We start from the raw sequence: 18,444 nt of genomic DNA, 5'->3' as shown, positions 1-18,444 counted from the left end.
AGGGGGGTCAATTTGACCGGCTCCCCCCCCCCTCAGATTTCGGCCGCTGATAGCGCGATCGCCGCGAAAATTTGCACGCGCGTAGAGCCGGATGTGAATTTGAAATGTTAATGTAAAATGTCAATTAAGATAGCTAGTACAATGCTATTTTTTCATTGGAGTATCAATATTATATCTACCACAAAATTGAAAAAAGTATAATCAATTTCTTATGTATTGTATTTTTTTTATTCTTATGTATTTTTTTTCAAACCTTTGTTTTTAATTGTTTTTTTTTCATCTGCAATGACTTTGTACACGGAATCAGGTTTTAGAGCAATTTCGGGTCTGACATGCACTTACCAAATGTTGCGTAATTTTAAAATCCATCAAGGTCATAATTTTTCCTACAGGAAATTTACAAAATGTCCTATGTAAACAAAGGAGAACACATCAAATTGTAAAAAATTCAATGAATATATGAATATACATTCATATCTAGAATTTTTTTAACAAATATGAATTTTTGCATGTTGACTTTGCTGGCTTTTCCATAGTTGCGATTGATCGGATCAATCGTAACTCTTTGTAAGACAGGCCCCAGAATTCTGTGTTGCATCGAGTCGGGAATAACAAAGAGCAGTCACAATTAGTACATGTTTAACTCACCCTGAATACAGATCCTTTAGCTGCTTCATCACATATTCAATGACATCACCATAGGTCAATTTCCTGTCCGCAGTAAGCTCTGGCTCTTCCTTCAACGCATCGAAACATTGAACTTGCTTTTTTTCCAGACAATCTGTATTAGGATTGTCTTTGGTGTCGTCTTTGGTGATGTCTTGCTTAATTTCCTCCATCTCTGCATTCGGTATCTCGTCAACAACTTTTACTTTCTTCATCTCTTTTTCCGATGCCAAATCGGTCTGGACACATTCAATCACCATCTGTATTGGTTCCTCCGTAGCAGTTTCTTCTGCCTTCTTAGTCTCTCTTGAAGGTGTGGTTTCTTCTGGACACACCATTTCTGTGTTTCTCTGCAATGTTCCAGAATCTCCTGCATCGGCTGTTTTATCAGTAGCCTTCTCCTCACAACGACTACAAACAATAACCTCAGTCTCGAAACAGTCAGGAATACACATCGACTCCATCCCAGTGAGCTCCAGGCAACTGTCGTCTTCGCTCGCTCCCGCATCCTGGCAATTGTTGTTTTGGTTGTCGCTCTTAAATACTGAGTTAGAATCTGTCAAGACAATCTCATTAGCATTTGAATCCACAGTAATTCGGTCGTTCATGTTTACGTTTCCATCATTGCCGGTATCTATCATCTCATCAAGTTTTGACTTGATGTCAGAATGAAGGATCGCAATACTTTCGCGGGGCGTGGACATCTCCTTCTGGTCATCCTGGCTCACTTCCATAATATTTGATCCCTGTTTCACAAGCACAGTATTCTGTTCTTGACTCTCTTTGTGTCTGGATTTGCCCTGTTCTTTTATCCTCTTTCTTTTCAACGGTATCCTTTTACGAATAACACTAGTGGTGTCGTTATTTTGAACCAATTTTCTAGTAGATTCTGTGTTTGTGTTCTTTTCACACACTGTCTAAGGCAGGCTCCTCACCGACAACGGGTTTCTCTGCAATCTCTTTTCCAGCTTCAACACTCTGGGATAACAAATTGACATTCAAGAGTGCATTCATATCTTTGGTTTCTTGGCCGCCCTCTTTCGTTTCTCGCGTGTCCAATGCACCCTGAAGGACTTCATTGGCCAGGATATTGAAGTGATTTTCATGGGGATTGACATCGATTCCTCCTCCCGTAGGCTCAGCAGGAAGGAACATATTGCGGTCTTTAAAGCCAATATCTGAAGTAACGCCTGTGTATGATCCATTATCCAGGTAACTGTTATTGGCTAGAACATCTGTTATAGGGTACCCATGTTCGACAACGTTCATTTGAGTAACACCACCTTGCCCTAAAGATGGGTCAAGCAACGATGGGATTCTAGGATTGTTCATGATCATTGCATTTAGGGCCTGCATAACGTCTTCAGTCACTTCGTACCCATTCGATTCATAGAAAGACTGGACATTAGCATAATGTTGCACTGGGGGAGATTGAATCGGGGCAACAGTTTCTTCTTCAGCCTTCTGTAGGTCTGGAAACGTCTGGTCATACTCTTCGAAAGAATCAAACTTCCTTACAGTTGTGTCTTTTGTCGTCACAGTTTCCCCGGCGGCAGCGCCTCTACAAGGTAGATTTGTCGTATCTTTCTTAGCCGGTGTCGCGGGAGGTTTTGCAGATCGACCAATCTGGACATTCTTTAAGAGGACTCTTTTCTGCATCTCCGTGGACTCTTTCTTCCTCGCTGCCTCTCTCCAATTCGTAGATGGCACCGTTTTCCTCCCTCCAGAGGGTGGATTACTTTGTTTGAGTGGACGTCGTGTTCCCGCAGACCCAACGGCCTTTATCCGTTTGGGAACAGATTTCCTGTCCGCTGCTACAGGTCTTTGGTCCATTTTAATCTTGTCTCTAGTCTTCTTGTTTTTAGAGACAGTTTCCCAAGCTCCATCATCGTCGATGTCGTAGTCACAATCGTTTGTTTCGTTCATCTTGAGTACGGCTGCAATAAAATGATAACACATTTCTTACAAATCATATGATATTGATGAAATGCAAGAGAGGTAATTTTAAAGCAGTAACATGATAAACCTAACGTTAGATTGACGCCTTAGGTAGGACCTGTCACAAACATTTAATAATTTGTAGTAGATGAACACAGGCACATTGTTAATATTAGGCCTATTATTTTTTATCAAATCCTTATTCCAAGGACATACACTACACTACGGTACAGTAAATCTAAGTAGAGTAAGTAAAGGCTTAGAACTTATAATTAGATCTAACGTTAGAATGGGCAGCAAGAGGTAATCGGAAAAGACGGCGGGATTTTCGTTTTGAAATTTGTACCATTTTCTTCTTCGATTATATCTGAATTGGAATAATTATTGAAAAAAAAGAGTTTGTCAATCTTTCCAAACATTCAATGTGTCACAACTTTCATTCATCGTTTGTAAGGCTTGAGCGCCAATCCCCCCCCCCCCTCCTCCCACGTTCTGGCGACGCACACTGGGCGATTTCAAGGTCAGTTTTGACTTTTGACATTTTGGTGTGGTGTAGGCCCCTATCAATTTTAAGACGAGTTTAACACCAAACATAAAATGAAGATGGTCCTAAAAAATCGCTCACTACATGTAGTTGTTGAAAGGTCAATAGTGTGATTTCAATGATCAAGAACCTCAACAATTTACCGCTTCCGTCCTGTTTCTACCTGACGTCGAATTAGCAGATTCCTCCAGAAACGACCTTAACCTACTTGTCTTAAATTTCTTGCATAAGATTCACCTCTCTCGGTCTACCTTACTCTCACGTCAAAATATGTAACGCTACCATTAATGCAGTATCAAACTGCGGATCTCCGATACAGCGGAGGAAGGATACAGAAGAAGAAGAAGATTTGGATCAGAATAGGTTTTGGAGCTTGTGCCTTAGTGGAAGCAATCCAATTTCCAAAACCGGACTTGAAATTACCCACTGGGTAAGATGCTACTACTTACTTCCTTTGGGCGAAAATTTCACTGAAAATGCGTCGAATCTCCGTGAATATCTTATTTTCAAATGTATTCCTCCTTTCCATTCATGAAGATTGTTTTATCCTTATTTTAGACTCCAAGGTATCCATTGAAAAGATTTATCGAACATTCAACAGTGCAATGATTCAAACAGAGCATAGTCGGAGAGGGTCTCTTATTTATTAATTGCGCGCCAAAATGTTACCGCTAGCAACGCTCGGACGCGCATGCGCGCTACCATCAGTAGCCTATTGTTACGTATTCTAGGGAACTTTTTCTGCAATCACAAAAATAGTGTGAAGTGGGAATCATAAGTTAGAGACAAGCACCCCCACACACCCACACTTACACATATTTTATCCTCTCTTTCTCTCGCTCTTTTTATCTTCCTATTTGCCTTCAATTGTTCTACTCGAGCGTATCAACTTTATCCCCCGATTAAAATCAAAAGAACCTACAGTGGAATGACCGATAGAATTTAATCTCATTCCTACTTTTTTCTCACTTTACTTACTGGTTCATTACTTTCACGTGTCGATCTTACATTCTAATTCTTTCACTGAAAAAAGACCATTTTGTTAACGAGAACAATTGAAATAATAGAAAATACTTTGATTTACATTTCAATTTATTATTTCAAGGGTAACATCACAAAATTTATTCTATATCAAAAATAAATCTTAGTGAATTCACGATACTTGAAAAATACCCCTTTTCGTATGTAGAGTATCATTTGGCACAAAATTTATACAGAATAATATAATGTCAAAAGTAGAAAAACAGGCCACACTCAAATATAAACTGGATAACTTGCAATGTGACACTGTCTTTCTATTTTGAAATTCATTTAATCTCAATCGCAGCTTTTCGTTAGATGTTGTACGATACCAAGCGTCTATCCGCAAAGGCGAATTCTTTCTTATGTCAGGAAATGACCTTCATCAAGTTGCAACCCTTTGATTACGTTCTACGATCTCAATATATTCATTGAACCGCAACCGCATAAAAAAACACATTTGAAATGAAAAGATACAGCGAGACTACCAATTTCCAAATGGGGTCATCACACCCCTTGCTCGACATTCGTGAATCCGAACTTTTCACATCTATATGGCAGTGAATCCAAACTTCGCGCGTGTCCAAACTTCGCGGACGGTCATTATCTCCAAAACTAGCCAATATCCTTAAAATCTGACATCATCAACGTGAAAAGCGACCTAAAATTACCCTTCGCTGAAAGTTTCTTTAGGATTAGTCCAGTATTCATGAAAATATTGGCAAAAGATCGGCAAATTTGTCACCGTTAGCGCCCGTTTTGAAGAAAGCAACAAGCATCACGATATCACCATTTTACAAGCAGAAATCATAAAAAATGTGAGTTAAATGTGGTACTAACCGATTCCATAGCATTTTTCCATCAATCTGATATAAATATTTCACTTTTTGAGCTTGAGTCTTTGTTTAAATCTCCACAAAAGCTTTGGTGCGCGAAGTTAGGTCACACTTTTTCTGAACGGTTTTCCAGCACAGCCCGCATTCGCCGATCGGAATAGAATTTTGAGATCGCGATACCGGCGAAACCCCGTGACCTACTTTACATTTTCGTCCATGATTTTATAGTTTACGATCTTGCCGTCAATGTGGTAACTATTTCTTGAATTGGTTTTGTATGAATTATGAATAATTTGTGGACAAAATTAAGCCTGATGAATATTTTTGAAAAGTGCGCGAAGTTTGGACACCCCATCATACGACGTAGACGCTCTCTACAACGCAAATATTCCTTTTAAAATGCAAGTAAAATCACAATGGAGCGCTGAGAGGTTTTTGTCGAATGGTGGTGGACCGGTGCATCGGAATCTCTTGACTCTGGACGACATATTTGCAATTGTTCGTCTGGTGCAAATCTTCGGATGATCAGGGCTCCATAACACTAAGGTTTGCGATGAATAGCAAATATGAAAGAACACTTCTGATTGGTTCCTAGACAGTACTTTGCGACAAATGCGCGTGTAACATTGATCTTGATTGGTCAGTTCATTTAGCGATTGATCGCTAATCTTTGTCTTACGGAGCCCTGCTGTTCCCGTCTACCAACTTTCGACAAAAACTTGTCAGCTATCCATTATGATTTAAATGCATTTTCAAAGGAATCGATGGGTTGTACAGAGTGTCTCTGTAGTAAATGTGAAAACTCCCCATTGGTGCACGAACAACCGACGTTGCAACATGCCGTGTGATCCGGTAACATGATCTGGGTGAAACACTTTCAGATTGCAACGAAAGTTCAGTCCGTTATTCCACAAGCGGTATCCTGGGTATATTGACTGGGTGAATCATGTCCCCTTCAAAGATACGTCTGCGGTAATGAGTCCAGCTGAGTAGTAGAAAACAACAACAACAACAACAACAACAAAAATAAACAAACTAAAGAGAATAGACCAGACAGATAATGTCCTTTTACGGATCCATAACACTGACAATTTCTTAACATTCTCTCTCTTTTTGACTCATGTGTACAAGTTTCGTGTGCCCTTAACTAACTTTCGACTCCAGCAAATGAAATTAAGAGCTTTGTGGTGCACATCATTTAATGAATAATGTAATATGGCAACGTATTCAGTTCAAGGTTTATCAAAAACATGAAGGATGACAATTAAAAAAGAGGTCTTAGTCGTGTAGATTAATTATCCGTTATTCAATATGAGACGGGACAAAATGGCGTGACATTAATAGGGTAGCTTCGCAATCCCCTATCCAAATACACTGGCGCCATATTTGGATAAGTGTACAAAAATGTCAAATATTGAATAGTAATTGTGAATGGCAAGGATGTTAAAAAGACGAGCAATTTATTGTCGCAAAATAATTACTTGCCGTTAATGATATCATATAGGCCTATATAAAGATAACAAACATTGTTCAGCTTCCGTATTTGTTTAAAACCCGCTAAACGAAAACTTCCACGATGATACCTTTAAAAAAAATCCTTGATAGCAAGATTTTTTTTTTCAAATATGAAAGAGGTTCTTGATTAATCCGAACGTTTGTGGCATTATCTCAAAGGTTCGGTAATCCGGAAGTAAAATGAGGACTGTTGTTCCGAGAAGTTTTTCATCCGAAAATGCAATGATTTTTGTTTTATTCTTATTTTCTGAAGGCTCAATATAATCTTAAAATTAAACGTGATTCGAAACAGTTGGTACAGAACATTTAATAAACGACACGAGCTTTACTTCCTGGCGGTCTATCTGGGGAGCATCAATTTTGAAATTCATGGAAGGGCATGTCAGAATTTTGATCTCGCAAGTTCTGTCTTATCTCATAGTTACCATAGTAACAGTGCTTCTCAGCCAATCAAAACCAAGAAAAGTTGTCAGATCTAACAACATTTTTTTTCTTTTTTAATCGATGAAATGTTCACCATGCACACAAAATATCTGTATTTCTGTAGGCCTACTGGACATAGGGAGCTTCGAAAAACGAAACTTATTTCATTTTCGGAATACCAAATCGTCGGATTATCGAACCTTCAACAGTTCAAAGTATTCGAACCTACGGAATTTAGAATATTTTGGAATCCATAACACGCCGTAACCGTGTAACAGACCAGTCCATAAAACTAATATGAAACCTATTCTCCCATTTTTGCATTAGAACTTCGAATTAACTTACGAATTCTTCTGTTGGCTGTTCTGCAGATCGCCTTCTTTGATTTAAGGGAATCGTCGGAGCTTCGGGAATATACATTAGAGAATAATCAATTCTGGCGCCAAGTGAATCCTAAAATGGATGAAAATTGTAATTTTTAACATAGATACGAGAAAGGCAAAGCATATCTATTCGTAATCGTTCCTATACCGCATTTCATTATTCTTTGAAAAATGGTTGGAATACTGACAAATGATACAACCACATTCAAAACGGAAAATGCTAGATAAAAAGAAGCACTCTAAAATTACGAGAAAATTATTTCAAAGGGTATCTTCGTGCTCATTCAGTAATTATTTCTGTTTTCATTTGCGCTACATGCAAGTCTTCCTCTTTATCATTGGTAACTGTTCTTCAGCTTGAACTCGTTTTATGAAAGGAGATATAAACACGTGTATGTGTAATGTTCTTTTCGTTTGAAATAACGAACCATCGTGCTGGAAATATATACAAGGGACTGCTAAAGTAATTATCAATATTTGATAATGGATTATAAAAAGAAAGATAGGTGAAACTAGAATGTAAATACATGGTTCCCACGGTCATGGAAAATCCTGGAAAATCCTGGAAAAATTTGTGGTCCTGGAAAGTCAGGGAAAAGTCAGGGAATTTGGAAAATTTGTAAAAGTCATGGAATTGCATTTACCTCATGGCTATGGCAGCTTTACGTTTTGTCGTATCTCGCAAAGTTCTCTCATGCTTAATTATATCCACTGGTGATATATGATTTTGTGTCTAAACTATGGTTTCAAGGGTCAAATCATATATAAGGACAAGTTCCAATTACACTCATTGGACTAGTATGTTCAAAAAATTTCAAGATGGCTTCCAAAAATGGAGTACAAAATGTCTGATGTTTGTAACTTTTTTTTATAAAAGGACATAGTTCGTTCAATATCTGTCTGGGGAATATGAGTTTGGTGTCTAAACCATGGTTTAAAGGGTCAAGTAATACACTAGTGTGAGTTACAAGACCAGTCAGTTGTCTGTATGTTCAAAAATCCAAGATGACTTAGTGTTAGGGCTAGCAAGGTTGAAATAACAAAAAAGGTTTTTGTGAATACATGTATAACACAGCCACAATCCACATTTCTCACTCAAAATACTCATGGCCATGAATAAATTGATTGCTCCTGACATTAAATTTGGACAACCAGACTACAGAAAGTTTCATCTTATTTGCAATGATACAAGATGTTAATCAGTCAAAGTATTTTTAATATGTCACATTTTGTAACCAGTTTTGCGTTCTTGTTTTTAGAGAATTTAAATTTCAAATTTAGTACAATTTTACTCAACATTCATGGCAATTAGTTGACATATCAAGCCACAACTGATCAAGCACTACCAGCATGGCTATCAGAACACAATACATTCATAAGGTTCCGAATCTCTTAGTTACACAAGATGTTTCAATTGCTATTTTAGCATCAAGTAATGTGTCCTCTCTGCCAAAGTTACTTGAAAATGATGTTTAATGAAATACCAAATCTAGGCATCAAATGTCCAATTTTCAAGATATCCTCATTATTTTTGGAGCATATAGAGAAATACACTTGTTAATTTAGCTGGTGTCCTCAAGTTGTATCACAAATGGCCTCATTTTTTTGTAATGTAGAGTGAAATGCAACACTATGTTGAGAATTTTAGGATGAGGATGTTTTTGTTAGCCTTTTTTTATGTCACCTTATTGTAAAACTCATGTCACTTTTTTGTAATAATTGGCTCATGTGTGACATATGTAAAGTGTTTCATCTTCATATAATTCAGGATTCCCCAGAAATTTGAAAACAGAATTCCATGACTTTTATGTGGAAGTTTTGTAGTAAAGGTGAATTCAGGATCCTAATTTCAATATGCCTGGAAAATTTGACATTTACATGTATTGTATAGTTCACTTTAGTGACAAGATCTGCATGCTATGCTCTCAAAATTTGGAAATAGTTCATGGAAATCTGTCAGTTCAAGAAATTACATGAGTCTGTGTTCAAGACAATTTTTAATCTTGATGTTGGTGAAACGAAAAATGGTACTGTACCCTGGTCAGCAACAGACCATATACCAATGATAATACATGTAGATGTACATGTCATGAGTAAGGCAGTGGGTGGAATGGATGGCTGTGAGGGGAGGTTATGGAGGCCATCATACATGTAATGTGTCTGATTTTGGAAACGGTGCCAGAAAGCAAGTCGTGGAAAGCAGCAATTTAGTCAGGGAAAAGTCATGGAATTCAGTTTTCAAATTTCTGTGGGAACCCTGAAATAAATTAACAAATTGGATGAATAAACAAATGAAATAGATTAACAAATGAATAAATAGATTTAAAAAAGAGGTGGAGATTGACTAAATGTTAGGGAAAATATGGTCATGCAAAGATTATTCTTCAGAGCCTTATGCAGTGTTAAAACCAATAATGATCATGCGAACATTTCATCTAAAGATTTCAATGTTCATTTATCACAGAAACGCCTGACCATTTACAATTAATTTGAAGAAAAACAAGAGGAGAAAAAACACAAGGGAAAATCTTATGATATAAATGATTTCCATTAACATATTGAACTTACATTCAATGGAGCAGAGTATTTCAGAAATCGACCAATATTGTCCATCCGAGCTTGCAATTCTCTGTCCATCTCCTTCGATACGAGAACCTCCTCGCATTCATACGGCCGGATACCCGTCCGAATGACCTCAGAGTCCGTTTGAGATCGAGGAGATTCGGTCATTTCTTCTTCATGATGGACCTCAACCAAAGATGCTTCTGAAGACGAATAAAAATCAACCAGTAATGAGCGTATTTGATGACAATTAAATTTGAATACTCCATCAATCTATGACAGCAGCCATTTCAGTATACGTGTACGGGCAGTAGCGTACCTAGGATTTTCCATAGGGCGGGCAAAATCGTCCGCAAAAAAAATCGTCTTCAACCACAAAGGATTTCGTGCCAGAAAAAAAATCGACAAGCAAAGAAAAAAAAAAGGTCCTCAACTTCTGGTCGGGGGGGGGGGGGGCAGGGATAGGTCCCTTGCATGGGTTGTGACTCGTCAGGGGTGGGGGCAGTCTGCCCCCCCCCCCTCGTAGTTACGCTAGTGGAATTCTGCATCGGCTAATCTCTCTTTTTATTGTAATCAATAACTACATGCGTTTTTTCCCATACATTATATTTTTGGGTGGGGTCTATTTTTCCCTCTTTTTAAGGGGATTTGCTTTTGAGGAAAAACATGCTTAGATGACGCATACTTCACACCTTACGAATACCTTCATTTTCTAAGTATGCGTGATTCGAAGTCCATTAGTCAAAACACATCTATTAATATTTATCTAATTTCATCTTTGTATAGGTATTAGATTAATAAGGTGAATAGGAACAATAAAATATGCATATTCTCCATTAGCCATTCATCTTTTTTTCTGATATTATTATTTTATTTGGCAGAATATCAAACAAGTCATATACATGGTACAATGGTAAAAAATAATTGTTCCAATAATACAGTAACACAAAAATGATTAAAAACTGGATTCACCTGGATGAGCTGCCAGGCATTGGGCAAAGATAACCAAATAAATAAAGTCCGCGGACTGCCCTAACCCATACCCCATCCAGGTAAATCCACTGTAGTATTTTCATGCGAAGAAAAACATAGCATAAAATTTCATTCAAAGTTACAAAATATAACAAAATGTCCCGGGGGGGGGGCACTTACATTGACGAGTGGATACCATGCGCGACCCAAAAAACACTTAAAAAGGATGTCTTTTTTGCAATAGGGCACGTTACGTACGTAACGTGAAAAGGGTATTAAAAACACAAAAATAATTTCGCTAGGAAAATTACGTGTTTAGGGTCGAATTTGCGGGGATGATAAAACAAAATTAAAATGTTTCATAAAGGATGTTCTTTTTGGCCCAACATTTCGTGTTGAGAGTCCGATTTGCGTGAGGTGTAGAAGGTGGGGTCGTACTAAACCAAATAAGGTAAAGCCGACAACCGAAGGACCCGTAACAATAACACATTCCTGTACTTGTCTAGAGGTTCATTTCAGGGAATATTTGCCAAGAGTATCGTTTTGTTTCCAATACTTGTTAAGGGTAGGGTTTCGAATGCCAATACTTGTTAAGGGGTGCATTTTCAGAATGCGGAAATTACGTGTTTAGGGTGCTTTTCGAGATCCCATGGTCGCGCATGGTATCCACTCGTGAATGGAAGTGGCCTCCCCCCCCCCCCCCCCCGGGCAAAATGTTCCGTTACTCAGAATCAAAACAAAATCATGCAAACAAGTATCAATAAGTACATGTACACTGCATTTAAAGGTAAGAAATTGAATAACAGAAAGGGAATATGCTGACCAATTATCGAAAATAACTTTGGTTGGCTTTGTCGTGCAATCCGGTTTGAGATTGTATAAATTGCAAAAAATAATTGAAAATTGAAAGTACTAAGTACTGAAAATTGAAAATACGCTGTTTTACTGTAGGGTCATTTGATTGTGAAATATAAATTATTGTTCGTGTTTGTCATAATGCTGACCCACCTCTTTTCTCCAGGGTGCTATGTCGACTAATGTAAGAAATACCTTCCACGTCGTTCGTCTTGCGATACCCGTATCCTAGCAACGTGGTAGATCCCGCCTCTGAGTGTCCAGCGGTATACTCTTCAGATCGCCTTCCTCTCATCCTTCTCCCCATCGTGCACAGGGCGAGGAGAACGATGAGGATGATGATGACGATGGTTCCAAGGATGATGACGACTTTGACCCAAGTTGCTTGAAAAGGAAAGCAAAATAAAGATGTACTCAAAATTGAATATAATTATCTTATAGAGTATATAGACTTAGGTCTCCCTAGGATAGCAATGAAAGTCTGTATGTAATTGGTAAATCTGAACTCTGTTCGTGTGAATTCGTCATGTCAAATGAGAAAAATAATAACAATGTTGAGAGAGGACACGACATTACAATTTTTTTTCATCCATTACCGGCATGCCTATTATTATGAGGACGGGAGACGTGCTTCCAGAAATGACAGTGTCCTCATTAATAAAGACTCATTTCATAAAGACGCCCCTCCCCCCCCTATACTTCAACACGATCACTGCATTTGTGTTTATTGATGTAACATCAATTGATGAAAATCAATCCAAAAAAAATCATCACACACTGTAAAAAATGATACAGTTATTGTATAGTGACTGCACTACTAGTGCTGATTTTCTAGTTTGAATTTAAACTAGAAAATCAGCACTCTTAGTGCAGTCACTATACAAGCACTGCAGGTGTTAAATTAGCACTTCATTTTTTACAGTGCAGTTACTGCAGTAATCAACTTACCAAGCATATATGGTGGAAGATGCGTAGCTGCAAGAAGCAGAGGAGAAAACAAGATGTTATATTTAAGTGCAATTGGTATGGAATATGAATCAGAAGGCCTAGATTATCCCACATCATACACTGTAAAAATTGAAGTGCTAATTTAGCACTTCCAGAGCTTGTATAGTGACTGTAACACGAGTGCTGATTTCCTATTTCAAATTTAAACTAGAAAATCAGCACTCGTAGTGCAGTCACTATACAAGCACTGTAAGTGCTAAATTAGCACTTCGTTTTTTACAGTGTATGTCAGTTGATGTAAGAAATATGGTGATCACTTTATAGACAGCTAAACACCTAGATTAGTCCGAACACAGTCCGAACACCAGGTTTGGTTTGTCTCGAGTGCTGCCGTTTTACACATAGGCTAAATGACTCGAAATGACGGGTATTCCTTAGCAATTTCAGCAAATTCCGGAAAATTGCCAAAATAATTTGATCGCAAATGATAAATCTTGTGGGAGATGTATCGGTAATATAATTTCATTTCAAACAAATGTATCTAGAGCTTTAGAACCGACAAATTCGATACAGAGAATTTAGTAACTGACGATAAAAAAAAATCTGACATAGCACTTTCGAATTTCTTCTGATCTTGCAACAAAAATTTTTTTGAAGCAATCCATACCGCTGCAATAGCGACCCGGAAGCTGCTCCTCATATAGGTCATCATAGCCAGGAGAACATCTACAGGTAAATTTTGCCGATCCTCTATCGATGCATTTAGCCGCTGGATCACAGTCGGATATGTTAAGGAGACATTCGTTGGCGGCTAAATAGGAAAAAGACAGATATCAACAAAATATTTCAAGTTCATGGATATACTACCAGCAGAAGAAGGAGCAGCAGCTTTGCTATGATCATTATGGTCAATGAGCAGGGCCCATGGAAGACTTACATTTCTAACTCCCCCCCCCCCTTCCTCCTCTAGATCTGTTTCCATTCGGTGAGAAATATACTTATAAATGTGTTACCTAGATCCAAGTGAGGTGAATGAGTAGGCCTTCTGCCTGGTGGAAATATTTCATTCAATGCACTCAACTCGTTAATCAATAGAAAAATCGCTTTAAAGCTGGGTGAATAAAAGCTGCGTTTGTATCCTCCAGAAAAAAGTGCCATGTTATTCCGAGTATTATAATTATTATGATTATCATCACTTATTATTAGTATTATTACCATCATCATTATTACTATTATTATTATTATCATTGTCTTCATTATCAGTATCGCTACTACCACTACTACTATTAATACTTCTGCTACTACTCTCAGGAAATCATTATTGTCCTCATTATAGCTCCGCCGCCTCTACCGCGACCACCACCACCAAATAAAGCAACACCTTCACCATCATCATTAGCATCAACTCTAAAACAAGCTCAACTTACGCCCATATTCTACGAGAGATGATTCAAGACTAATCTCTCGAGGAAATGTTCCGTTATTCTTGTCCAAGTAAACCAATGTTTCGTTCATGAGCATTGCCTCGTTGACGGAAGGTGACGTAAACCTAACCATATATTCCACGATTATACTTCCAGGTCGGAAGTTAATGACGTCACAATGGTAGAATGACGATGTCTTTTCAATGTACGTTTTATACGTAAGTTCCATCTGAAAAAATCAAAGTGAGACATGACCATTCAGTATTTTAAAACCAGCAGTGTTTTGTTAATCAACAGGCCTATCTGTATTCTACTCGTCTTATAATATAACAAAACGTTACGGTTACTGGCTCAATACTTTAAGTTATTCAGAAATTAGTCCTAAAAAATATTGTTTGGAAACTCTTCCTAATTTCCTGACAAAATGTTAAAAGTTTGTACGGATGCTAAAAGGCCGGGAGAAGGAATATAAGGTTAAACAAATATGAAAGGTTCAATAACAGAGTATGGCATCGGCATAAGCCTACATTAAATTATTCGATATCCAAAGATTTTTTAAGGAAGAATCTATCCGCACCGCATTAATAGATGACAATCTCCATAGCTTCAGCAATTGACGTTTCTTATTCCTTGTTAATAAAATGTATACTAAGAGATCTCGTTAAGCAATATGAAACATATAAGAATGTATGATTAAGATGATGCAATTGAAATCGTATGCATTGGGTCATATCATAAATTTTGGTTCTAGAAAAGATACAGGTGTTACTTTACATACTGCTTTACAAAATTCTGTCTCAAGCTCCTTGAAGTAGGTCGATGATGAGATGGTTAGTTCTGGTGTATATATGGCCTCCCTGCCCTTGATCAAGACTATCTTAACATCAGCCTTGAATGTGTATACCTCTTAGAAAAAGAAGGATAAACATGTACATTAAATCTGCGTTGTTTTAATTATAGAGAAAATTATCGATAAATGTGGTGAAAAAAAATGTCAATTTCTTCATCGGGTCTTGCCGTTTGATATATTTCCCGCCATAAATCGATTTCTGCAAAGCAACACACTCATAATAATTATTATTATTGTGTTCTTTATTCCCTACGACTAGTTAGCTTTTTCGCAAATCTGTCATATTGTTCTCAATCTCCAATTGCCATATGTCATTGCTTAAATTTTATATTGGCCAGTTCAAAGAGCACATGTGAACCCATTACCGCATTCTAAAACACGTAAATCCTTATCGTCATTAGTTCTTTTCAAAATAGCTTAAATTTCATCAGTAACATCGCGCACAGAGAAACTTCATTAAACTATGTCAAAACTGAAAAGGATACATTTTTTTGTTATGAAACTCTTGATTTTGTATCAATTTATAGTAATCGTAAACGACAAAGAAGCATATCATGTCGCATAGGGATGCATAATGATTTCTTTAAGGAAGCAAAACTGTTATCTAGAGAAAACCGTATTGCTTATACTACTTGGGAAGTCTCCTAACTTAATAAGATTTTTATTCTTGTTTCTATTCTTGTTTTGTTCTGTTTCTTTTTTTTTGACAGAAAAGAGAAAAAAGCCCAAAGACTTCATGACCATCACTAACATGACTAATTGAATCTACTCACAGCTTCAGTTAGCATGACACGTAAAGCAAAGCAAAGGTAACAGCACTGTATCTTCGCTTACCACTGCAGACGTCATCCACCCGTTCATGGCCATCAATACATCTACAGGAGTAGCCTTCATCAGAATGTATGCAAACTTCATTCGGTCCTTGGCATTTCACATCACACCAAGATTCTACAGAATTGCAAATACGAGTAATTACAAGATGTCGCATTACCAATGTTATGAATTGCAGAAAATGCATATTTAAAGTTAAATTGAGCATTGAAAATCAAGTGAGCATCATATCTTTTCCTACACTTTAGATGCAGTAAAGGAGATCATTATGTGACCAGGGTCATGTCTACATTTTTCATCGCTTCGATCTTATTCTTCATCTATCTATCAATAAAATACATGTTTATGCTTGAAAATTCTTCATCAAAATTCTGTAGTATCTTGTTCCTGTATCAAATGTGCATGATGATAAAAACTACGAGAAACTAAAATATGGAAAAGAACTTACTTCTGGTAATTGTAGGTGAATCGGATTTCAGATCAGTTTGCGCAAATGAAGTATCTCTCGTGGAAGGGAGTCTTGAAGGTGTAGTCATCGTAGTTTTGAAGCCTGCTTCCGTTGTACTACTAGCATGACTAGACGATTTGGTTGTATAAAATCCAAAGGCAGGTGATGTTGAAACGAGTCTTGATGTGGTTTGAAATTTTGGAGAGGGTGTAGACATTACAGTCGTTGATGCATATGTGCTTGCTTCTGCTGTGGTACTTCGGTGAGGTCTTACTGTAGCCTCACTTACGGTGTGTATTTCTTGAGTAATTGGGGCAGCAGTTATACCCTCAGTGGATAATGTATTCGGATATGTTCTATCTTCGGTTGTGGATGTACCTGTTTTCTCCTCGTCATCGCTGGGTATATAGGTGCGGACCTCGGATGTGTGAACAACAGGAGTTTCCTGAGATGAAGATATTTCAGCTCTCGTTGGTGTCGTAGTAAAAGGAGCCATTACATTAGTGGACGTTGTGTTACTTGAAGAGGCTGTTATTATATCCTCAGTTGAAGGAACCACGGTTGTTACCCCTTCTGTTATTTCTTCTTTTACAATACGAGTTATGACATCAGATACATCAGAAGATGAAGGAATCGCTCTCCCTTCAGTTAGGGGATGTGTATTCTCAGTGGGTGTTGCTGTAGTAAATTCAGTGCCATGCCAAATTTCTATAGTTATGTCATCGCCTAAATCGTCTGTGATGTCCCCTTTAGCTGTGTCTATTGTAGGCGTAACAAATATTAATTCATTTGAAACAGACGGACTAAAAATAGTTTGAGACTGCGACGTAACTGAATCAGATGTACTTCCTTGTGTTGGAGCGATGGGTTCGGTTTTGGTGACGACAGTTTCCGCCTCAAAAAGAACTGAAGTCGTTCCATCTGCTTTTTCCTCAGTTTGCAATGTGGAAGATGAATTATCAGCGTGTGTCGCTGAGGTAATGCCAGTGCCATGCCACGATTCTATAGTTATTTCCTCATCTAAATCGTCGATGATGTGCTCTACTATGTCTAACGTAACAGATACTAATTCATCCGAAACAGAAGGACTAAAAATAGTTTGAGACTGTGATGTAAATGAATCCGATGCAGTTCCTTGTGTTGTAGCGATGGGTGCGGTTTTGGTGACGATTTCCGTTTCAGAAAGTATTGAAGTCGTTTTCCCATCTACCGCTCTTTCCTCAGTTGTTCGCAGTGGAGGGTATGGATTCTCAATGGGTGCCGATGAAGAAATACTATCAGCAAAATGCCATAATTCTGGAGTGAGTTCCTCATCTAAATCGTCGATGATGTGCCCTGTAGTTATGTCTAACGTAACAGATACTAATTCATCCGAAACAGAGGGACTAAAAATAGTTCGAGACTGTGATGTAAATGAATCCGATGTAGTTCCTTGTGTTATAGCGATGGGTGTGGTTTTGGTGACGATTTCCGTTTCAGAAAGTATTGAAGTCGTTTTCCCTTCTTCAAATTCTGCAGTTGAATGTAAGTCCTCACCAGAAGTCGGGGGTCTGGTTTTAAGCATCGTACTATATGAACTACCAAGGTCTGAAGTAAGATCATCGGTTGCTTGAGCTGCACTCACTGTTTCTTGTGTGTCCTTCCTTATTGTGCTTAGTGTAGAGGGACTTTCTGGATAAACAATGGTAGTCATCAAATCGGTTCTACCTAATTCAGGTTTGAATGTCGTTTCAAATTCAGAAGTTGTTTCGATTGTCTCAGACGATGCAATTAAAGGGTCTTTAGCGGTTACTTTCTGAAACGTTATTCCATCCATTTTGGGAGTTACCCTGTCTGACTGACGATCCATGCTTGTTGTTGATGTTCGTTTCTGTAGCATATCAAAGTCTTCTAGGGTCACTATAGCCGTTTCAAATTCAAGAGTGACTGTTGAATCAATAAAATTTGATGAGGCGTATGATATCGGCTCTGTATCACCCATTTCTGTAAGTAAAATGTCTGTTCTAGAGTCATTCTCAGAAATAGTGGTTACATCGTTAGTTGGGCGAGTTGCTTTTAAACATACGTTCACTTACAGTACCAGCATTTGTCGAAATGCTTGGTGCCTCGCTTAAAATGCTAGACACAAGTTCTGATATAACAATAGTTCCTGTTTCCTTTTGGGAAATATCCGTGGTCTCTGGATGATGCTTAGTGATTCCGAAAGTCGACTTTTGCTGATAAGTCACT

General features: G+C 37.9%; 1 protein-coding gene across 1 annotated transcript; it reads right to left on the bottom strand.

The window, feature by feature from the left end:
* Nucleotides 1-5,763: 5,763 nt before the first annotated feature.
* On the bottom strand, nt 5,764-18,270 carry LOC121427183 (mucin-3A-like). Its single transcript, XM_041623449.1, has 10 exons — nt 16,216-18,270; nt 15,771-15,884; nt 14,865-14,992; nt 14,090-14,315; nt 13,330-13,473; nt 12,663-12,689; nt 11,868-12,098; nt 9,894-10,090; nt 7,288-7,395; nt 5,764-5,989 (listed from the first exon to the last, which is right to left on the bottom strand). Exons 1-10 carry the CDS (start codon nt 18,194-18,196, stop codon nt 5,960-5,962), a joined length of 3,186 nt encoding a protein of 1,061 aa, XP_041479383.1. The 5' UTR covers nt 18,197-18,270; the 3' UTR covers nt 5,764-5,959.
* Nucleotides 18,271-18,444: the final 174 nt, after the last annotated feature.

This window comes from Lytechinus variegatus, chromosome 14 (assembly GCF_018143015.1).
Source record: "Lytechinus variegatus isolate NC3 chromosome 14, Lvar_3.0, whole genome shotgun sequence".
NCBI classification, from domain to species: domain Eukaryota; kingdom Metazoa; phylum Echinodermata; class Echinoidea; order Temnopleuroida; family Toxopneustidae; genus Lytechinus; species Lytechinus variegatus.
The sequence above is the reverse complement of the archived record's forward strand: the minus strand, read 5'-3'. Positions and strand labels throughout refer to the sequence as shown.